The 24,766-nt window shown below is 42.1% G+C and overlaps 1 protein-coding gene across 1 annotated transcript in view; it reads right to left on the bottom strand.

Moving 5' to 3' along the window:
• LOC118358809 (integrator complex subunit 14) overlaps positions 1-24,420 on the bottom strand; it is a 35,604-nt gene extending 11,184 nt beyond the window's left edge. Inside the window, 4 exon segments of the mRNA XM_052513698.1 lie at positions 16,143-16,261; positions 17,396-17,551; positions 20,766-20,873; positions 24,145-24,420. Of these exon segments, the coding sequence (XP_052369658.1) occupies positions 16,143-16,261; positions 17,396-17,551; positions 20,766-20,873; positions 24,145-24,369 (608 nt within the window). The 5' untranslated portion in view covers positions 24,370-24,420.
• Between the last annotated feature and the right edge of the window lie 346 nt (positions 24,421-24,766).

Genomic DNA, 24,766 nt, shown 5'->3' with positions numbered 1-24,766 from the left:
TAACAGACAGTCCTTACTGCTATTAGCCAATAGAAACACATTGAATAACAGAGAGTCCTTACTGCTATTAGAAACACATTGAATAACAGAGAGTCCTTACTGCTATTAGCCCATAGAAACACATTGAATAACAGAGAGTCCTTACTGCTATTAGAAACACATTGAATAACAGAGAGTCCTTACTGCTATTAGCCCATAGAAACACATTGAATAACAGACAGTCCTTACTGCTATTAGCCCATAGAAACACATTGAATAACAGATAGTCCTTACTGCTATTAACCCATAGAAACACATTGAATAACAGACAGTCCTTACTGCTATTAACCCATAGAAACACATTGAATAACAGACAGTCCTTACATACCTTAAGGGAAGAATTCGGCAGTACCTGTATGGTTAGTGAGAAAGTCCATATTGCAAATGTACGGTCCCTTACTAGACGTCCGAAATCGTTTGTAAAATTCGCGGACGGCGTCGGGCCGAGCGGCAGGGCCGGACCTACCAGGAAGTCATCAAATGAACGTTGTCGGACATTCGGTTTCCGTTTTACAAAAATAATAAGATTTATGTCATTTTTCCCATGTCCCGGAAATTCCCACAAGAGGGCATAAGCAATCATATGGCTATTGCTACAAAACATCACGATTCACGACGGGGCCTTATCTCGAAAACTGAAAATATTTAGAAGCCGAAACTCGGTGAGCGTAGGGGCGGCATAATGGGCAGTTGGCCCCGAACAAGATGGCGTCTAGGCCTCAACGGTTTTTGAGTTATGGCCATTTATCTGGGATTAAAGGTCCAAAATGAAAATAGAGAAATTATTTTTCCACTTCACGTCAAAGTCAAGGAGCCTCCGGTGTCAATAAAAAAGAACCAGCCATTTATCTATCGTCATTTAAGAGAAATCGTACAACGACACCTTGGTGATGTTCACGGATAGGTGTTTTTTTTTTTCAACGGTTACAGATCCAGTTGCAGGTTGTTCTTACGAATCTTTTTAAAGTGTGCTGCGGAGCTCTGCGAGATTTCTGTGATTTTCTATGATTTTCTGAAATAACACACACTCACTAAACCCTCCGTAAATAACTCAGTTCTTAACGTAAAGACTTAAAACTCGGGATTCTGTAAAGGCATACCCCAATCATGATATGAGTTTATTTATAGCTTCCTGTGCCAACCGGAAGTGCCTTTAATGGTGTCACAGTGGCAGTTTCCATGGGTTAAAAAGGTCAGATCTTTTCAAAACTTCATATGTGTGACTAGGTAACCCTCGTGAACTGTAAATCAGTCATTTCTCCCAGCAGATGTCAAAGAAAAGCTCTCACACGCACACACAGCAAGGATGGAGTGAAAAAGTGTGGTTCTTAAAGACACAGAGAGCAGGCAATGGCATAAACATAATGTCTAGGCCGTGCCGAGTTCAACGAGATATCCCGCTTGACCGTAGCTCGCTCGGTCTGAGCGCAGCGACCATTAGAAAAGTAGGCCCAAAATGAAGCCTGCCCCACAACGTCATTTGCTTTTGGGTGACAGTGAGAGAACCGTTAGGGTGAGAAGCACAATTCGACCTCAGGTATGTTCCTAAGGTCCTTCCGATCCGTGCAAGCCTAACGTTGACAGTGTGGCATTAACCCTTAATAGTTAAAAGATGGTGTTTACTTCAAAAAGTTTGCATTGATTTCTCTCCCCATAGGAATACATTGCCTTTACCCCTAAATTCAACCTGAAGTCTATATGGGTTATGAATGCCGTATGAACCTGTCTTTGGTAACAGTCCATCAGGCCAGTATGAGGTCTACCTGTGTTGATTCTAAGCTTCCTGGACCAACCGGAAGTGGTTAAAATCACCCTAAAAGTGTTTTTCCATTACCTGCCTGCAGTTTGATAGACATAGTGCATTCAACCCTGTGTAAATCAGTCAATTCTTAACGTAAGGACTTAAAACTCAGGATTCTGTAAAAGCATAGCCCAGTGAGGATATGTGTTGACTTATAGCTTCCTGTGACAACCGGAAGTGCCTTAATTGGTGTCTCAGGGGCTGTTTCGAGGGGTTAAAAAAGTCAGATCTGTCCAAAACTTCATATGTGTGATTAGGCAACCCCCATGAACTGTAAATCAGTCATTTTTCCCATAAAATTTCAAAGGAAAACTAAATCACACAGACACACAACTTGGAAGGAGGGACGTATTGGGGTTTGTAGAGACAGACAGTGCCTCCAATAGTTAGCTTTGTTCGAGCTAAAAAGAACCGTCAGACCTAGAGTTCCGAAACTTTAGAAACCTGTTCTAGACCTCGGGTCGATAGTGCGTGGTGAGTTAGGTGGCTCTAGAAGGTTCTCGGACCGAGAAATAGCCTCGTACATTTGCAATGATTTCAATTCATTTTGACCATTACGAAAATGGCGACATTTAGAAAAGTCTCAGAGACACAAGACTAGGTGCATTGGAACCGGCTCGGCCCATAGAGACGGACCCCAACGTTTCGGTCCGATAGCTCATTCAAGGACCCCATAGCAAGGCATGGAAAAAGTGGATTTTCAGCACCAATTAGGGTTTTACTCGGGCACCGAAGGACCTATCGAGCCGAAACTCGGGATTCGGGGTCGCCTCACATAGGCCTTCACATAATGTCTGACCTGGACCCGCAGCTAGAACGTAACTATGTGTTTTACGTTTTTATTATGTTTTAAACTAATGGCGCTGTGAATTATGGGCCTGCTCTGACATATGTGATAGTTGGCTTCTAAATGAGTTGGAAAAAGTGGGTTTGGTGTCAATTGGTATCAGTTTGGTGTCAGAATGACATCTAATTGACTGGTGGACACTGACTTGCTAGTTGACTTTTGTACATTAGCAATATGTTTAAACGGAGAGGGACCATCACCAAAATGGCATTCTGAAATCAACACAAAAAATGGCATCACCATAGTCTCCAGGCTGTGCAGAGTTCAACGAGACGCCCCGCTTGACCGTAGCTCGCTCTGAGTGCAGCGACCTTGAAAAAAGAAGGCGCAAAAGGAAGCCTGGCCCTCAATGTCATTTGCTTTTGGGTGACAGTGAGAGAACCGTTAGGGTGAGAAGCACAATTCGACCTCAGGTACGTTCCTGAGGTCCTCCCGATCCGTGCAAGCCTAACCTTGACCGTGTGGCATTAACCCTTAATAGTTAAAATAAGGTGTTTACTTCAAAGAGTTTGCATTGACTTCTCTCCCCATAGGAATACATTGCCTGCACCCCTAAATTCAACCTGAAGCCTATGTGGGTTATGAATGACTTATGAACCTGTCTTCTATGACAGTCCATCAGACCACTATGAGGTCTACCTGTGCCAATTATAAGCTTCCTGAAGCAACCGGAAGTGGTTGAAATCACCTTATCAGTGTTGATCCATACACTGCATGCAGTTTGATAGACATAGTGCATTCAACCCTGTGTAGATCAGTCAATTCTTAACTTAAAGACTTAAAACTCAGGATTCTGTAAGTGGCTATGTCAATCAAGACATGTGTTTACTTATAGCTTCCTGTGCCAACCGGAAGTGCCTTTAATTGGGTCACACTGTCTGTTTTGAAGGGTTAGAAAAGTCACATCTCTCCAAAACTTCATATGTGTGACCAGGTAACCCTCCTAAACTGTAAATCAGTCATTTCTCCCAGCAGATGTCAAAGAAAAGCTCTCACACGCACACACAGCAAGGATGGAGTGAAAAAGTGTGGTTCTTAAAGACACAGAGAGCAGGCAATGGCATAAACATAATGTCTAGGCCGTGCCGAGTTCAACGAGATATCCCGCTTGACCGTAGCTCGCTCGGTCTGAGCGCAGCGACCATTAGAAAAGTAGGCCCAAAATGAAGCCTGCCCCACAACGTCATTTGCTTTTGGGTGACAGTGAGAGAACCGTTAGGGTGAGAAGCACAATTCGACCTCAGGTACGTTCCTAAGGTCCTTCCGATCCGTGCAAGCCTAACGTTGACCGTGTGGCATTAACCCTTAATAGTTAAAAGAAGGTGTTTACTTCAAATAGTTTGCATTGATTTCTCTCCCCATAGGAATACATTGCCTGCACCCCTAAATTCAACCTGAAGTCTATATGGGTTATGAATGCCGTATGAACCTGTCTTTGGTAACAGTCCATCAGGCCAGTATGAGGTCTACCTGTGTTGATTCTAGGCTTCCTGGACCAACCGGAAGTGGTTAAAATCACCCTAAAAGTGTTTTTCCATTACCTGCCTGCAGTTTGATAGACATAGTGCATTCAACCCTGTGTAAATCAGTCAATTCTTAACGTAAGGACTTAAAACTCAGGATTCTGTAAGTTTCTATGTCAATCAAGACATGGGTTTACTTATAGCTTCCTGTGCCAACCGGAAGTGCCTTTAATGATGTCACAGTGGCAGTTTCCAAGGGTTAAAAGGTCAGATCTTTTCAAAACTTCATATGTGTGACTAGGTAACCCTCATGAACTGTAAATCAGTCATTTCTCCCAACAGATGTCAAAGAAAAGCTCTCACACGCACACACAGCAAGGATGGAGTGAAAAAGTGCGGTTCTCAAAGACACAGAGAGCAGGCAATGGCATAAACATAATCTCTAGGCCGTGCCGAGTTCAACGAGATATCCCGCTTGACCGTAGCTCGCTCGGTCTGAGCGCAGCGACCATTAGAAAAGTAGGCCCAAAATGAAGCCTGCCCCACAACGTCATTTGCTTTTGGGTGACAGTGAGAGAACCGTTAGGGTGAGAAGCACAATTCGACCTCAGGTATGTTCCTAAGGTCCTTCCGATCCGTGCAAGCCTAACGTTGACAGTGTGGCATTAACCCTTAATAGTTAAAAGATGGTGTTTACTTCAAAAGTTTGCATTGATTTCTCTCCCCATAGGAATACATTGCCTGCACCCCTAAATTCAACCTGAAGTCTATATGGGTTATGAATGCCGTATGAACCTGTCTTTGATAACAGTCCATCAGGCCAGTATGAGGTCTACCTGTGTTGATTCTAGGCTTCCTGGACCAACCGGAAGTGGTTAAAATCACCCTAAAAGTGTTTTTCCATTACCTGCCTGCAGTTTGATAGACATAGTGCATTCAACCCTGTGTAAATCAGTCAATTCTTAACGTAAGGACTTAAAACACAGGATTCTGTAAAAGCATAGCCCAGTGAGGATATGTGTTGACTTATAGCTTCCTGTGCCAACCGGAAGTGCCTTAATTGGTGTCTCAGGGGCTGTTTCGAGGGGTTAAAAAAGTCAGATCTGTCCAAAACTTCATATGTGTGATTAGGCAACCCCCATGAACTGTAAATCAGTCATTTTTCCCATAAAATTTCAAAGGAAAACTAAATCACACAGACACACAACTTGGAAGGAGGGACGTATTGGGGGTTGTAGAGACAGACAGTGCCTCCAATAGTTAGCTTTGTTCGAGCTAAAAGAACCGTCAGACCTAGAGTTCCGAAACTTTAGAAACCTGTTCTAGACCTCGGGTCGATAGTGCGTGGTGAGTTAGGTGGCTCTAGAAGGTTCTCGGACCGAGAAATAGCCTCGTACATTTGCAATGATTTCAATTCATTTTGACCATTACGAAAATGGCGACATTTAGAAAAGTCTCAGAGACACAAGACTAGGTGCATTGGAACCGGCTCGGCCCATAGAGACGGACCCCAACGTTTCGGTCCGATAGCTCATTCAAGGACCCCATAGCAAGGCATGGAAAAAGTGGATTTTCAGCACCAATTAGGGTTTTACTCGGGCACCGAAGGACCTATCGAGCCGAAACTCGGGATTCGGGGTCGCCTCACATAGGCCTTCACATAATGTCTGACCTGGACCCGCAGCTAGAACGTAACTATGTGTTTTACGTTTTTATTATGTTTTAAACTAAAGGCGCTGTGAATTATGGGCCTGCTCTGACATATATGATAGTTGGCTTCTAAATGAGTTGGAAAAAGTGGGTTTGGTGTCAATTGGTATCAGTTTGGTGTCAAAATGACATCTAATTGACTGATGGACACTGACTTGCTAGTTGACTTTTGTACATTAGCAATATGTTTAAACGGAGAGGGACCATCACCAAAAGTGACATTCTGAAATCAACCCTAACGAGCCATGGAGATGAACCAGAATCACTGCCCAGCTATCCGAGTTCATCGGGCCAGTCAATTTCACATTCCTGCAGGATTTTTATAGCATGACAAATTCGTGATGGTACCTGCCCATTGAACCATATTGCAAATGCACAGTGACTTTGCAAAAGTGAGAAAACATAAACAAATGGACATGATGAAATCAACACAACGAGTGATGGAAATGTACAACTATCACTGCTCAGCCATCCTGTGTTCATCAGACCAGTCAATTTTGCATTTTTGAGCATGTCAAATTTCATATGGTAAATGCACATTGAAACATATTGCAAATGCGCGCGCACTTGCAATATGATTCTATAGTGTAAAAACATCACCTAATGGACATGATGAAATCAACACAACGAGTGATGGAAATGTACAACTATCACTGCTCGGCCATCCTGTGTCCATCAGACCAGTCAATTTTGCATTTTTGAGCATGTCAAATTTCATATGGTAAATGCACATTGAAACATATTGCAAATGCGCGCGCACTTGCAATATGATTCTATAGTGAAAAAACATCACCTAATGGACATGATGAAATCAACACAACGAGTGATGGAAATGTACAACTATCACTGCTCGGCCATCCTGTGTCCATCAGACCAGTCAATTTTGCATTTTTGAGCATGTCAAATTTCATATGGTAAATGCACATTGAAACATATTGCAAATGCGCGCGCACTTGCAATATGATTCTATAGTGTAAAAACATCACCTAATGGACATGATGAAATCAACACAACGAGTGATGGAAATGTACAACTATCACTGCTCGGCCATCCTGTGTCCATCAGACCAGTCAATTTTGCATTTTTGAGCATGTCAAATTTCATATGGTAAATGCACATTGAAACATATTGCAAATGCGCGCGCACTTTGCAATATGATTCTATAGTGAAAAAACATCACCTAATGGACATGATGAAATCAACACAACAGTGATGGAAATGTACAACTATCACTGCTCGGCCATCCTGTGTCCATCAGACCAGTCAATTTTGCATTTTTGAGCATGTCAAATTTCATATGGTAAATGCACATTGAAACATATTGCAAATGCGCGCGCACTTGCAATATGATTCTATAGTGAAAAACATCACCTAATGGACATGATGAAATCAACACAACGAGTGATGGAAATGTACAACTATCACTGCTCGGCCATCCTGTGTCCATCAGACCAGTCAATTTTGCATTTTTGAGCATGTCAAATTTCATATGGTAAATGCACATTGAAACATATTGCAAATGCGCGCGCACTTGCAATATGATTCTATAGTGTAAAAACATCACCTAATGGACATGATGAAATCAACACAACGAGTGATGGAAATGTACAACTATCAACTGTAGTGATGGAAATGTACTGCCCGGCCATCCTGTGTTCCCATAGCGGGCATTAATATCAGAATGACCGGTAAATGCATTTACAACCATATTTTCATTTTTGGGTTACCAGGTGCCTATTTTCAATCACCAGTTGCACAACATGCGTATCCATCAGAATATTTTAAACAGTCCATAAAGCACTCAGGACTGCCCCCATTCTATAGTACTCCCATAGCGGGCATGGATAATAGGAGTCCCGGTAAATGCATTTACAACCATATTTTAATTTTTGGGTTACCAGTTGCACAACAATGCACGTGCATTTGCAATATGATTCTATAGTGAAAAAACATCACCTAATGGACATGATGAAATCAACACAACAAGTGATGGAAATGTACAACTATCACTGCTCGGCCATCCTGTGTTCATCAGACCAGTCAATTTCACATTCCTGCAGGATTTTTATAGCATGACAAATTCGTGATGGTACCTGCCCATTGAACCATATTGCAAATGCACAGTGACTTTGCAAAAGTGAGAAAACATAAACAAATGGACATGATGAAATCAACACAACAGGTGATGGAAATGTACAACTATCACTGCTCAGCCATCCTGTGTTCATCAGACCAGTCAATTTTGCATTTTTGAGCATGTCAAATTTCATATGGTAAATGCACATTGAAACATATTGCAAATGCGCGTGCACTTGCAATATGATTCTATAGTGAAAAAACATCACCTAATGGACATGATGAAATCAACACAACGAGTGATGGAAATGTACAACTATCACTGCTCGGCCATCCTGTGTCCATCAGACCAGTCAATTTTGCATTTTTGAGCATTTCAAATTTCATATGGTAAATGCACATTGAAACATATTGCAAATGCGCGCGCACTTGCAATATGATTCTATAGTGTAAAAACATCACCTAATGGACATGATGAAATCAACACAACGAGTGATGGAAATGTACAACTATCACTGCTCGGCCATCCTGTGTTCCCATAGCGGGCATTAATATCAGAATGACCGGTAAATGCATTCACAACCATATTTTCATTTTTGGGTTACCAGGTGCCTATTTTCAATCACCAGTTGCACAACATGCGTATCCATCAGAATATTTTAAACAGTCCATAAAGCACTCAGGACTGCCCCCATAGATTAAGGGTACTCCCATGCGGGCATGGATAATAGACCCGGTAAATGCATTTACAACCATATTTTTATTTTTGGGTTACCAGTTGCACAACAATGCACGTGCATTTGCAATATGATTCTATAGTGTAAAAACATCACCTAACGGAGATGATGAAATCAACACAACGAGTGATGGAAATGTACAACTATCACTGCTCGGCCATCCTGTGTTCATCAGACCAGTCAATTTTGCATTTTTGAGCAAGGTCAAATTTCATATGGTAAATGCACATTGAAACATATTGCAAATGCACGTGCACTTGCAATATGATTATATAGTGAAAAAACATCACAAAATGGACATGATGAAGTCAACACAACGAGTGATGGAAAGGAACAACTATCACTGCCCGGCCATCCCGAGTTCATCAGGCCAGTCAATTTTGCATTTCTGCAGGATTTTTGAGCATGTCAAATTTCTTACGTCATTTGGCCCACAAAAAAATCCTTATGCACAATTTAAAAAAAAATATATAAAAAAATATGATAATAAAATTGGACAAAAGTATATTCAAACAGTTCTTACACATGTGTAATTGACAAAAAATTGAAAGAATTTCAAAAAACGGTCCAGAAAGCACTTTTTTAAGGGTGTGTGAAGTTTTTACAAAATTTTGACATTTTTGACTTTTGACTTTTGACTTCCTATGAAATCATATTGGAATTGGACAAAACATATTCCTTATGCGCATGTAAAAAAAAAAAAAAAATTATGATAATAAAATTGGACAAAAGTATATTCATACAGTTCTTACACATGTGTAATTGACAAAAAAATCGAAAGAATTTCGAAAAACGGTCCAGAAAGCACTTTTTATGGGTGTGTGAAGTTTTTACAAAATTTTGACATTTTTGACTTTTGACTTTTGACTTCCTATGAAATCATATTGGAATTGGACAAAACATATTCCTTATGCGCATATAAAAAAAAATTAAAAAATTATGATAATAAAATTGGACAAAAGTATATTCATACAGTTCTTACACATGTGTAATTGACAAAAAAATCGAAAGAATTTCGAAAAACGGTCCAGAAAGCACTTTTTTAAGGGGTGATAAGTTTTTGAAAAAAATTTCATTTTTTCAAAATTTTACTTTTGGACATTAATTTGGGTTACATATCCAATATGAAAAACCCCGGTGGAGCGCATTTGCCCCCTGTTGAATTTTTAAAGTGTTACAACTGGCAATTACCATATGGCATTTGCAATACACTTTGGATGAATCAACGCCGAATTGGGTGGTATTGGCCAATGTGTATATGGTTTGTCGATGCCAATGACATGCCATTCATTTTTGTCCAATACAGGGGGTATTCCCTTACTGCTATTAGCCAATAGAAACACATTGAATAACAGAGAGTCCTTACTGCTATTAGAAACACATTGAATAACAGAGAGTCCTTACTGCTATTAGCCCATAGAAACACATTGAATAACAGAGAGTCCTTACTGCTATTAGAAACACATTGAATAACAGAGAGTCCTTACTGCTATTAGCCAATAGAAACACATTGAATAACAGAGAGTCCTTACTGCTATTAGAAACACATTGAATAACAGAGAGTCCTTACTGCTATTAGCCCATAGAAACACATTGAATAACAGATAGTCCTTACTGCTATTAGCCCATAGAAACACATTGAATAACAGATAGTCCTTACTGCTATTAGCCCATAGAAACACATTGAATAACAGATAGTCCTTACTGCTATTAGAAACACATTGAATAACAGATAGTCCTTACTGCTATTAGCTAATAGAAACACATTGAATAACAGATAGTCCTTACTGCTATTAGCCCATAGAAACACATTGAATAACAGATAGTCCTTACTGCTATTAGCCAATAGAAACACATTGAATAACAGATAGTCCTTACTGCTATTAGCTAATAGAAACACATTGAATAACAGATAGTCCTTACTGCTATTAGCCAATAGAAACACATTGAATAACAGATAGTCCTTACTGCTATTAGCCCATAGAAACACATTGAATAACAGATAGTCCTTACTGCTATTAGCCAATAGCAACACATTGAATAACAGATAGTCCTTACTGCTATTAGCCCATAGAAACACATTGAATAACAGAGAGTCCTTACTGCCATTAGAAACACACTGAATAACAGATAGGCCTTACTGCTATTAGCCAATAGCAACACATTGAATAACAGATAGTCCTTACTGCTATTAGCCCATAGAAACACACTGAATAACAGATAGGCCTTACTGCTATTAGCCAATAGAAACACATTGAATAACAGAGAGTCCTTACTGCTATTAGAAACACATTGAATAACAGAGAGTCCTTACTGCTATTAGAAACACATTGAATAACAGAGAGTCCTTACTGCTATTAGCCCATAGAAACACATTGAATAACATATAGTCCTTACTGCTATTAGCTCATAGAAACACATTGAATAACAGAGAGTCCTTACTGCTATTAGCCCATAGAAACACATTGAATAACAGATAGTCCTTACTGCTATTAGCTCATAGAGACACATTGAATAACAGACAGTCCTTACTGCTATTAGCCAATAGAAACACATTGAATAACAGATAGTCCTTACTGCTATTAGAAACACATTGAATAACAGATAGTCCTTACTGCTATTAGAAAACACATTGAATAACAGATAGTCCTTACTGCTATTAGCCAATAGAAACACATTGAATAACAGATAGTCCTTACTGCTATTAGCTCATAGAAACACATTGAATAACAGATAGTCCTTACTGCTATTAGAAACACATTGAATAACAGATAGTCCTTACTGCTATTAGCTCATAGAGACACATTGAATAACAGATAGTCCTTACTGCTATTAGAAACACATTGAATAACAGATAGTCCTTACTGCTATTAGAAACACATTGAATAACAGATAGTCCTTACTGCTATTAGAAAACACATTGAATAACAGATAGTCCTTACTGCTATTAGCCAATAGAAACACATTGAATAACAGATAGTCCTTACTGCTATTAGCCCATAGAAACACATTGAATAACAGATAGTCCTTACTGCTATTAGCCCATAGAAACACATTGAATAACAGATAGTCCTTACTGTTATTAGCCAATAGAAACACATTGAATAACAGATAGTCCTTACTGCTATTAGCCAATAGAAACACATTGAATAACAGATAGCCCTTACTGCTATTAGCCCATAGAAACACATTGAATAACAGATAGTCCTTACTGTTATTAGCCAATAGAAACACATTGAATAACAGATAGTCCTTACTGCTATTAGCCATTAGAAACACATTGAATAACAGATAGTCCTTACTGCTATTAGCCCATAGAAACACATAGAATAACAGATAGTCCTTACTGCTATTAGCCCATAGAAACACATTGAATAACAGATAGTCCTTACTGCTATTAGCCAATAGAAACACATTGAATAACAGATAGTCCTTACTGCTATTAGCCCATAGAAACACATTGAATAACAGATAGTCCTTACTGCTATTAGCTCATAGAGACACATTGAATAACAGACAGTCCTTACTGCTATTAGCCAATAGAAACACATTGAATAACAGATAGTCCTTACTGCTATTAGAAACACATTGAATAACAGATAGTCCTTACTGCTATTAGAAAACACATTGAATAACAGATAGTCCTTACTGCTATTAGCCAATAGAAACACATTGAATAACAGATAGTCCTTACTGCTATTAGCCAATAGAACCACATTGAATAACAGATAGTCCTTACTGCTATTAGCTCATAGAAACACATTGAATAACAGATAGTCCTTACTGCTATTAGAAACACATTGAATAACAGATAGTCCTTACTGCTATTAGCTCATAGAGACACATTGAATAACAGATAGTCCTTACTGCTATTAGAAACACATTGAATAACAGATAGTCCTTACTGCTATTAGAAAACACATTGAATAACAGATAGTCCTTACTGCTATTAGCCAATAGAAACACATTGAATAACAGATAGTCCTTACTGCTATTAGCCAATAGAAACACATTGAATAACAGATAGTCCTTACTGCTATTAGCCCATAGAAACACATTGAATAACAGATAGTCCTTACTGCTATTAGCCCATAGAAACACATTGAATAACAGATAGTCCTTACTGTTATTAGCCAATAGAAACACATTGAATAACAGATAGTCCTTACTGCTATTAGCCAATAGAAACACATTGAATAACAGATAGCCCTTACTGCTATTAGCCCATAGAAACACATTGAATAACAGATAGTCCTTACTGTTATTAGCCAATAGAAACACATTGAATAACAGATAGTCCTTACTGCTATTAGCCATTAGAAACACATTGAATAACAGATAGTCCTTACTGCTATTAGCCCATAGAAACACATAGAATAACAGATAGTCCTTACTGCTATTAGCCCATAGAAACACATTGAATAACAGATAGTCCTTACTGCTATTAGCCAATAGAAACACATTGAATAACAGATAGTCCTTACTGCTATTAGAAACACATTGAATAACAGATAGTCCTTACTGCTATTAGCCAATAGAAACACATTGAATAACAGATAGTCCTTACTGCTATTAGCCCATAGAAACACATTGAATAACAGATAGTCCTTACTGCTATTAGCCAATAGAAACACATTGAATAACAGATAGTCCTTACTGCTATTAGCTAATAGAAACACATTGAATAACAGATAGTCCTTACTGCTATTAGCCAATAGAAACACATTGAATAACAGATAGTCCTTACTGCTATTAGCCAATAGAAACACATTGAATAACAGATAGTCCTTACTGCTATTAGCCCATAGAAACACATTGAATAACAGATAGTCCTTACTGCTATTAGAAACACATTGAATAACAGAGAGTCCTTACTGCTATTAGCCCATAGAAACACATTGAATAACAGATAGCCCTTACTGCTATTAGCCCATAGAAACACATTGAATAACAGATAGTCCTTACTGCTATTAGAAACACATTGAATAACAGATAGTCCTTACTGCTATTAGCCAATAGAAACACATTGAATAACAGATAGTCCTTACTGCTATTAGCCAATAGAAACACATTGAATAACAGATAGTCCTTACTGCTATTAGCCAATAGAAACACATTGAATAACAGATAGTCCTTACTGCTATTAGAAACACATTGAATAACAGATAGTCCTTACTGCTATTAGCCAATAGAAACACATTGAATAACAGATAGTCCTTACTGCTATTAGCCCATAGAAACACATTGAATAACAGATAGTCCTTACTGCTATTAGCCCATAGAAACACATTGAATAACAGATAGTCCTTACTGCTATTAGCCCATAGAAACACATTGAATAACAGATAGTCCTTACTGCTATTAGCCCATAGAAACACATTGAATAACAGATAGTCCTTACTGCTATTAGCCAATAGAAACACATTGAATAACAGATAGTCCTTACTGCTATTAGCCATTAGAAACACATTGAATAACAGATAGTCCTTACTGCTATTAGCCCATAGAAACACATTGAATAACAGAGAGTCCTTACTGCTATTAGCCAATAGAAACACATTGAATAACAGAGAGTCCTTACTGCTATTAGCCAATAGAAACACATTGAATAACAGAGAGTCCTTACTGCTATTAGCCAATAGAAACACATTGAATAACAGATAGTCCTTACTGCTATTAGCCAATAGAAACACATTGAATAACAGATAGTCCTTACTGCTATTAGCCATTAGAAACACATTGAATAACAGACAGTCCTTACTGCTATTAGCCCATAGAAACACATTGAATAACAGATAGTCCTTACTGCTATTAGCCCATAGAAACACATTGAATAACAGATAGTCCTTACTGCTATTAGCCATTAGAAACACATTGAATAACAGACAGTCCTTACTGCTATTAGAAACACATTGAATAACAGATAGTCCTTACTGCTATTAGCCCATAGAAACACATTGAATAACAGATAGTCCTTACTGCTATTAGCCAATAGAAACACATTGAATAACAGATAGTCCTTACTGCTATTAGCCCATAGAAACACATTGAATAACAGACAGTCCTTACTGCTATTAGCCCATAGAAACACATTGAATAACAGAGAGTCCTTACTGCTATTAGCCAATAGAAACACATTGAATAACAGAGAGTCCTTACTGCTATTAGCCAATAGAAACACATTGAATAACAGAGAGTCCTTACTGCTATTAGCCAATAGAAACACATTGAATAACAGATTCACTACATGGAACAATGGTCCCCCTCCCCAAAAATCTAAAGGAAGTTTTTGAAGCGTCTGTCCAACACCAGAGATCTAGGACAGACTTACATGTATTTAACCTCTTGCTTTTGGCACTAAACAGTCTCCATATACATCTTAATCTGACAGATTATTAATGGGGACGTGGTGGATAGATCTCTCTCTCCATCTTAACCTGACAGATTATTAATGGGGATGTGGTGGATAGATCTCTCTCTCCATCTTAACCTGACAGATTATTAATGGGGATGTGGTGGATAGATCTCTCTCTCCATCTTAACCTGACAGATTATTAATGGGGATGTGGTGGATAGATCTCTCTCTCCCATTTTAACCTGACAGATTATTAATGGGGATGTGGTGGATAGATCTCTCTCCCATCTTAATCTGACAGATTATTAATGGGGATGTGGTGGATAGATCTCTCTCTCCATCTTAACCTGACAGATTATTAATGGGGATGTGGTGGATAGATCTCTCTCTCTCCATCTTAACCTGACAGATTATTAATGGGGATGTGGTGGATAGATCTCTCTCTCCATTTTAACCTGACAGATTATTAATGGGGATGTGGTGGATAGATCTCTCTCTCTCATCTTAACCTGACAGATTATTAATGGGGATGTGGTGGATAGATCTCTCTCTCCATCTTAACCTGACACATTATTAATGGGGATGTGGTGGATAGATCTCTCTCTCCATCTTAACCTGACAGATTATTAATGGGGATGTGGTGGATAGATCTCTCTCTCTCTATCTTAACCTGACAGATTATTAATGGGGATGTGGTGGATAGATCTCTCTCTCCACCTTAATCTGACAGATTATTAATGGGGATGTGGTGGATAGATCTCTCTCTCTCTATCTTAACCTGACAGATTATTAATGGGGATGTGGTGGATAGATCTCTCTCTCCATCACGGACATCGACTTAATGGGGAGTTAAGAATCCACGTTACCACAGAAACTGACTCAATCGAATGAGACGTCTTCAGTCAGCTGTACGTTACCACAAACCCTTTCTGTTTGGACTGTTATTTCATGACGACCTTCATCTATAACAGTCGGTTACGCAGTTACACGGTAATCGTCCCGACCAAAGACCGAGCTCGGTCCCAGAGAAAGGGCCAGGCGCTTGTGTCGTTTCCACTAGTTCAGATTTAGCTTCCACCCTGAGACGTAACATGCAGAGTTTTGACATACGCACCCGAACATGGACTGGACACTCTTCAGACAGAGCTGTCCTTCCATAGTGAAGATCTGTCCGTCTCCTCCGTTCAGCTGGAGCAGCCGCTCCAGGTTATGCATCGTGTCTGTCATCTGTAACTATAGAACAACAGGGGATATCAGTGGAGAGTCCAGTGGTCTCTGGTAGCGAACAGAACATCAGGTAGAATCAGCTAGCAAGCATTAGCATTAGCATTAGAGGCTAACACCATTTTTTTTTTTAGAGACACATTTGCAGCTTGCTAAGACCAACTAACTACACCCACTAACTACACCCACTAACTACACCCACTAACTACAACTAACTACACCAACTAACTACACCCACTAACTACACCAACTAACTACACCCACCAACTACACCCACCAACTACACCCACCAACTACACCCACCTACTAACTACACCCACTAACTACACCCACTAACTACACCCACTAACTACACCCACTAACACCAACTAACTACACCCACCAACTACACCCACCAACTACACCCACCAACTACACCCACTAACTACACCCACTAACTACACCCACTAACTACACCCACTAACTACACCCACTAACTACACCCACTAACTACACAAATAATATAGAAAAAATAGATTTATATTAAGATGCAATGTGGAAAGCTGCGTCATTCTTGTTTGAAACAATCTGTTGACTGCGTGCTGATTGGTCAATAGGTGCAGAGTGAATCTAGAGGAACTGCCTGGTTGAGTGAGAGGGGCGGGGCTTGCTGTGTGTGGGATTGGGATTGGCCAAAAGAGATGGAGAGAGAACTCCCTCAACTTGACCAATCAACCTAAATGTTTTTAATTTTTTTAATTTTCTAAAGTAGCGTTACAGACAGCGATATGGATATTGGCCATATCAAGTTCTCAATTTTGATAAAAATCGAATTAACCGTGCAGCCCTATCAGTCACCTTGTCAACACACAGTAGCAGATAGTTGTTTCATAGTGCATCTGCTTGTTGTCTAAGATGTACAGGTGCAACACCGGCCCCTATATCTAGCTACTGCCCTTAACTAACCTTACAAATAAACAACCAGGCGCAACACCGGCCCCTATATCTAGCTACTGCCCTTAACTAACCTTACAATTAAACAACCAGGCGCAACACTAGCCCCTATATCTAGCTACTGCCCTTTACTAACCTTACAATTAAACAACCAGCTATGATCAGGTCTATAAGGACAATCAGTAGCTATTCAGAGTAGTGCTGTCCTACCTCCTCTGCGTTAGCGATGCACATGATGAACAGCTTGGCAGGGAAAGGGAAGGGCAAGGGGAACTTCTTATCCTCCGGTCGTCCTTTCAGAGTCTGTAGGGAGTGTCTCAGAGAGCCTTTACCGATCCCCAGAGACCCGTCTGTTACCAACACCACCTGTAGGCCACCAGATCAATAATATACAATCAATGTAATAGTCTGTAGGGAGTGTCTCAACGAGCACCACCTGGTGGCCACCAGATCAATAATCAATGTAATAGTGGGTAGGGAGTGTCTCAACGAGCACCACCTGGTGGCCACCAGATCAATAATCAATGTAATAGTCTGTAGGGAGTGTCTCAGAGAGCACCACCTGGTGGCCACCAGATCAATAATCAATGTAATAGTGTGTAGGGAGTGTCTCAGATATTCAGCACCACCTGGTGGCCACCAGATCAATAATCAATGTAATATGTGTAGGGAGTGTCTCAGAGAGCACCACCTGGTGGCCATGAGGAAAACTGCAGCCATATTCACCAACATTCACCTGCATTGAACATTTTAGCAATTTATCAGACGCTCTTATCCAGAGTGACTTACAGTCAGTACATTCATCTTCAGATAGCTAGGTGGACCAGTCATAGTCAGTACATTCATCTCCAGATAGCTAGGTGGACCAGTCATAGTCAGTACATTCATCTTCAGATAGCTAGGTGGACCAGTCATAGTCAGTACATTCATCTCCAGATAGCTAGGTGGACCAGTCACAGTCAGTACATTCATCTCCAGATAGCTAGGTGGACCAGTCATAGTCAGAACATTCATCTCCAGATAGCTAGGTGGACCAGTCATAGTCAGTACATTCATCTCCAGATAGCTAGGTGGACCAGTCATAGTCAGTACATTCATCTTCAGATAGCTAGGTGGACCAGTCATAGTCAGAACATTCATCTCCAGATAGCTAGGTGGACCAGTCATAGTCAGTACATTCATCTCCAGATAGCTAGGTGGACCAGTCATAGTCAGTACATTCATCTCCAGATAGCTAGGTGGACCAGTCATAGTCAGTACATTCATCTCCAGATAGCTAGGTGGACCAGTCACAGTCAGTACATTCATCTCCAGATAGCTAGGTGGACCAGTCACAGTACATTCATCTCCAGTACATCATCATCTCCAGATAGCTAGGTGGACCAGTCATAGTCAGTACATTCATCTCCAGATAGCTAGGTGGACCAGTCATAGTCAGTACATTCATCTCCAGATAGCTAGGTGGACCAGTCATATAGTCAGTACATTCATCTCTCCAGATAGCTAGGTGGACCAGTCATAGTCAGTACATTCATCTTCAGATAGCTAGGTGGACCAGTCATAGTCAGTACATTCATCTTCAGATAGCTAGGTGGACCAGTCATAGTCAGTACATTCATCTCCAGATAGCTAGGTGGACCAGTCATAGTCAGGTGGACATTCAGTACATTCATCTCCAGATAGCTAGGTGGACCAGTCATAGTCAGTACATTCATCTCCAGATAGCTAGGTGGACCAGTCATAGTCAGTACATTCATCTTCAGATAGCTAGGTGGACCAGTCATAGTCAGTACATTCATCTTCAGATAGCTAGGTGGACCAGTCATAGTCACTACATTCATCTTCAGATAGCTAGGTGGACCAGTCATAGTCAGTACATTCATCTCCAGATAGCTAGGTGGACCAGTCATAGTCAGTACATTCATCTCCAGATAGCTAGGTGGACCAGTCATAGTCAGTACATTCATCTCCAGATAGCTAGGTGGACCAGTCATAGTCAGTACATTCATCAGATAGCTAGGTGGACCAGTCATAGTCAGTACATTCATCTTCAGATAGCTAGGTGGACCAGTCATAGTCAGTACATTAATCTCCAGATAGCTAGGTGGACCAGTCATAGTCAGTACATTCATCTCCAGATAGCTAGGTGGACCAGTCATAGTCAGGACATTCAGTACATTCATCTCCAGATAGCTAGGTGGACCAGTCATAGTCAGTACATTCATCTTCAGATAGCTAGGTGGACCAGTCATAGTCAGTACATTCATCTTCAGATAGCTAGGTGGACCAGTCATAGTCACTACATTCATCTTCAGAGTCATAGTCACTACATTCATCTTCAGATAGCTAGGTGGACCAGTCATAGTCAGTACATTCATCTCCAGATAGCTAGGTGGACCAGTCATAGTCAGTACATTCATCTCCAGATAGCTAGGTGGACCAGTCATAGTCAGTACATTCATCTTCAGATAGCTAGGTGGACCAGTCATAGTCAGTACATTCATCTTCAGATAGCTAGGTGGACCAGTCATAGTCACTACATTCATCTTCAGATAGCTAGGTGGACCAGTCATAGTCAGTACATTCATCTCCAGATAGCTAGGTGGACCAGTCATAGTCAGTACATTCATCTCCAGATAGCTAGGTGGACCAGTCATAGTCAGTACATTCATCTCCAGATAGCTAGGTGGACCAGTCATAGTCAGTACATTCATCAGATAGCTAGGTGGACCAGTCATAGTCAGTACATTCATCTTCAGATAGCTAGGTGGACCAGTCATAGTCAGTACATTCATCTCCAGATAGCTAGGTGGACCAGTCATAGTCAGGACATTCAGTACATTCATCTCCAGATAGCTAGGTGGACCAGTCATAGTCAGTACATTCATCTTCAGATAGCTAGGTGGACCAGTCATAGTCAGTACATTCATCTTCAGATAGCTAGGTGGACCAGTCATAGTCACTACATTCATCTTCAGATAGCTAGGTGGACCAGTCATAGTCAGTACATTCATCTCCAGATAGCTAGGTGGACCAGTCATAGTCAGTACATTCATCTCCAGATAGCTAGGTGGACCAGTCATAGTCAGTACATTCATCTTCAGATAGCTAGGTGGACCAGTCATAGTCAGTACATTAATCTCCAGATAGCTAGGTGGACCAGTCATAGTCAGTACATTCATCTCCAGATAGCTAGGTGGACCAGTCATAGTCAGAACATTCATCTACAGATAGCTAGGTGGACCAGTCATAGTCATGGTTTGATATAGTACCTGTGTGGGACAGGCGTGGTTTGATATAGTACCTGTGTGGGACAGGCGTGGTTTGATATAGTACCTGTGTGGGACAGGCATGGTTTGATATAGTACCTGTGTGGGACAGGCGTGGTTTGATATAGTACCTGTGTGGGACAGGACCTGTGTGGGACAGGCGTGGTTTGTTATAGTACCTGTGTGGGACAGGCGTGGTTTGATATAGTACCTGTGTGGGACAGGCATGGTTTGTTATAGTACCTGTTTGTTAGGGACAGGTGTGGTTTGATATAGTACCTGTGTGGTACCATCATGGTTTGATATAGTACCTGTGTGGGACAGGCGTGGCCCCACTCCTGCTGCACCACGTTGCTGACTCCATGTAAAGCTGACTCCAGACACGTCTTGTCATAGTCCTCCAGGTTGTTCAGGGCTTCCTGCACAGCAGAGCAGAGGAGTGTTACCTTGGCTGCATTACCCTGGCTGCACAGAACATTACCCTGGCTGCATTACCCTGGCTGCACAGAACATTACCCTGGCTGCATTACCCTGTCTGCATTACCCTGGCTGCACAGAACATTACCCTGGCATTACCCTGGCTGCACAGAACATTACCCTGGCTGCACAGAACATTACCCTGGCTGCATTACCCTGTCTGCACAGAACATTACCCTGTCTGCACAGAACATTACCCTGTCTGCACAGAACATTACCCTGTCTGCACAGAACATTACCCTGGCTGCACAGAACATTACCCTGGCTGCACAGAACATTACCCTGGCTGCATTACCCTGGCTGCACAGAACATCACCCTGTCTGCACAGAACATTACCCTGGCTGCACAGAACATTACCCTGGCTGCACAGAACATTACCCTGCCTGCACAGAACATTACCCTGGCTGCACAGAACATTACCCTGTCTGCACAGAACATTACCCTGCCTGCACAGAACATTACCCTGTCTGCACAGAACATTACCCTGTCTGCACAGAACATTACCCTGTCTGCATTACCCTGTCTGCACAGAACATTACCCTGGCTGCATTACCCTGTCTGCACAGAACATTACCCTGTCCACACAGAACATTACCCAGCCTGCACAGAACATTACCCTGTCTGCATTACCCTGTCTGCACAGAACATTACCCTGGCTGCATTACCCTGGCTGCACATAACATTACACTGGCTGCATTACCCTGGCTGCACAGAACATTACCCTGGCTGCACAGAACATTACCCTGGCTGCACAGAACATTACCCTGGCTGCACAGAACATTACCCTGGCTGCACAGAACATTACCCTGGCTGCACAGAACATTACCCTGCCTGCACAGAACATTACCCTGGCTGCACAGAACATTACCCTGGCTGCATTACCCTGCCTGCACAGAACATTACCCTGGCTGCACAGAACATTACCCTGTCTGCACAGAACATTACCCTGTCTGCACAGAACATTACCCTGGCTGCACAGAACATTACCCTGTCTGCACAGAACATTACCCTGGCTGCACAGAACATTACTCTGGCTGCATTACCCTGGCTGCACAGAACATTACCCTGCCTGCACAGAGCATTACCCTGGCTGCACAGAGCATTACCCTGGCTGCACAGAACATTACCCTGGCTGCATTACCCTGGCTGCACAGAACATTACCCTGTCTGCACAGAACATTACCCTGCCTGCACAGAACATTACCCTGGCTGCACAGAACATTACCCTGGCTGCACAGAACATTACCCTGGCTGCACAGAACATTACCCTGTCTGCATTACCCTGGCTGCATTACCCTGGCTGCATTACCCTGGCTGCATTACCCTGGCTGCACAGAACATTACCCTGGCTGCACACTTCATCAGATCTGAAACATTGGACAGGCATAACCAATGTCTAAAATATATCTAGCCAATCAGAGAACAAGTAGAGCTACTACCATATTGCCTCCAAGCCCTGGTGTTAGTCATACCTGTGTACCTGTAGGGTGTTGTAGTCCCTGGTGTTAGCCAGACCTGTGTACCTGTAGGGTGTTGTAGTCCCTGGTGTTAGTCAGACCTGTGTACCTGCAGGGTGTTGTAGTCCCTGGTGTTAGTCAGACCTGTGTACCTGTAGGGTGTTGTAGTCCCTGGTGTTAGTCAGACCTGTGTACCTGCAGGGTGTTGTAGTCCCTGGTGTTAGTCAGACCTGTGTACCTGCAGGGTGTTGTAGTCCCTGGTGTTAGCCAGACCTGCAGGGTGTTGTAGTCCCTGGTGTTAGTCAGACCTGTGTACCTGTAGGGTGTTGTAGTCCCTGGTGTTAGTCAGACCTGTGTACCTGTAGGGTGTTGTAGTCCCTGGTGTTAGTCAGACCTGTGTACCTGCAGGGTGTTGTAGTCCCTGGTGTTAGTCAGACCTGTGTACCTGCAGGGTGTTGTAGTCCCTGGTGTTAGCCAGACCTGCAGGGTGTTGTAGTCCCTGGTGTTAGTCAGACCTGTGTACCTGTAGGGTGTTGTAGTCCCTGGTGTTAGTCAGACCTGTGTACCTGCAGGGTGTTGTAGTCCCTGGTGTTAGTCAGACCTGTGTACCTGTAGGGTGTTGTAGTCCCTGGTGTTAGTCAGACCTGTGTACCTGTAGGGTGTTGTAGTCCCTGGTGTTAGTCAGACCTGTGTACCTGTAGGGTGATGTAGTCCCTGGTGTTAGTCAGACCTGTGTACCTGTAGGGTGTTGTAGTCCCTGGTGTTAGCCAGACCTGCAGGGTGTTGTAGTCCCTGGTGTTAGCCAGACCTGTGTACCTGTAGGGTGTTGTAGTCCCTGGTGTTAGCCAGACCTGCAGGGTGTTGTAGTCCCTGGTGTTAGCCAGACCTGTGTACCTGTCGGGTGTTGTAGTCCCTGGTGTTAGCCAGACCTGTGTACCTGTAGGGTGATGTAGTCCCTGGTGTTAGCCAGACCTGTGTACCTGTAGGGTGTTGTAATCCCTGGTGTTAGCCAGACCTGTGTATCTGTAGGGTGTTGTAGTCCCTGGTGTTAGCCAGACCTGTGTACCTGTAGGGTGTTGTAGTCCCTGGTGTTAGCCAGACCTGTGTACCTGTAGGGTGTTGTAGTGCCTGGTGTTAGCCAGACCTGTGTACCTGTCGGGTGTTGTAGTCCCTGGTGTTAGCCAGACCTGTGTACCTGTAGGGTGTTGTAGTCCCTGGTGTTAGCCAGACCTGTGTACCTGTAGGGTGTTGTAGTCCCTGGTGTTAGCCAGACCTGTGTACCTGTAGGGTGTTGTAGTCCCTGGTATTAGCCAGACCTGTGTACCTGTCGGGTGTTGTAGTCCCTGGTGTTAGCCAGACCTGTGTACCTGTAGGGTGTTGTAGTCCCTGGTGTTAGCCAGACCTGTGTACCTGTAGGGTGTTGTAGTCCCTGGTATTAGCCAGACCTGTGTACCTGTAGGGTGTTGTAATCCCTGGTGTTAGCCAGACCTGTGTACCTGTAGGGTGTTGTAGTCCCTGGTGTTAGCCAGACCTGTGTACCTGTAGGGTGTTGTAGTCCCTGGTGTTAGCCAGGCCTGTGTACCTGTAGGGTGTTGTAGTCCCTGGTGTTAGTCAGACCTGTGTACCTGTAGGGTGTTGTAGTCCCTGGTGTTAGTCAGACCTGTGTACCTGTAGGGTGTTGTAGTCCCTGGTGTTAGCCAGACCTGTGTACCTGTAGGGTGTTGTAGTCCCTGGTAGTTAGCCAGACCTGTGTACCTGTAGGGTGTTGTAGTCCCTGGTGAAAGGTACCAGTAGCTCCCACAGGGAAGAGAAGGCCACTAGAGAAGTGAATTCCAGTCTGTAGTTGTTAGCCATGTGCTCAAACAGCATGGTGAGTCCGGCCACAGCTAGGTTCTTCCTCTGCAACTCCTCGGAACACTGGTCCAGAGAGACCGGCCGCGTCATGGACAGAGACGTGTCCACCAGGACCACCGTCGGCATGATGACGGTGATGTGGTTTCCACTAAAGCAGAATGAGTTTAATAATGAAACATCCACAGTCTCTCTGGATGTGTGAATACAACACAGTCTACAATGGAAACCACAACACTGCCTCTGGAAAATACGGAAAACACTGCCTCTGGAAAATACGGAAAACACTGCCTCTGGAAAATACGGAAAACACTGCCTCTGGAAAATACGGAAAACACTGCCTCTGGAAAATACGGAAAACACTGCCTCTGGAAAATACAGAAACCACTGCCTCTGGAAAATACAGAAACCACAACACTGCCTCTGGAAAATACAGAAACCACTGCCTCTGGAAAATACGGAAACCACAACACTGCCTCTGGAAAATACAGAAACCACAACACTGCCTCTGGAAAAAACCACGGAA

The sequence above is a fragment of the Oncorhynchus keta genome, unplaced genomic scaffold (genome assembly GCF_023373465.1).
Source record: "Oncorhynchus keta strain PuntledgeMale-10-30-2019 unplaced genomic scaffold, Oket_V2 Un_scaffold_1379_pilon_pilon, whole genome shotgun sequence".
NCBI classification, from domain to species: Eukaryota; Metazoa; Chordata; class Actinopteri; order Salmoniformes; family Salmonidae; genus Oncorhynchus; species Oncorhynchus keta.
This window is presented reverse-complemented; position numbering and strand designations above follow the sequence as displayed.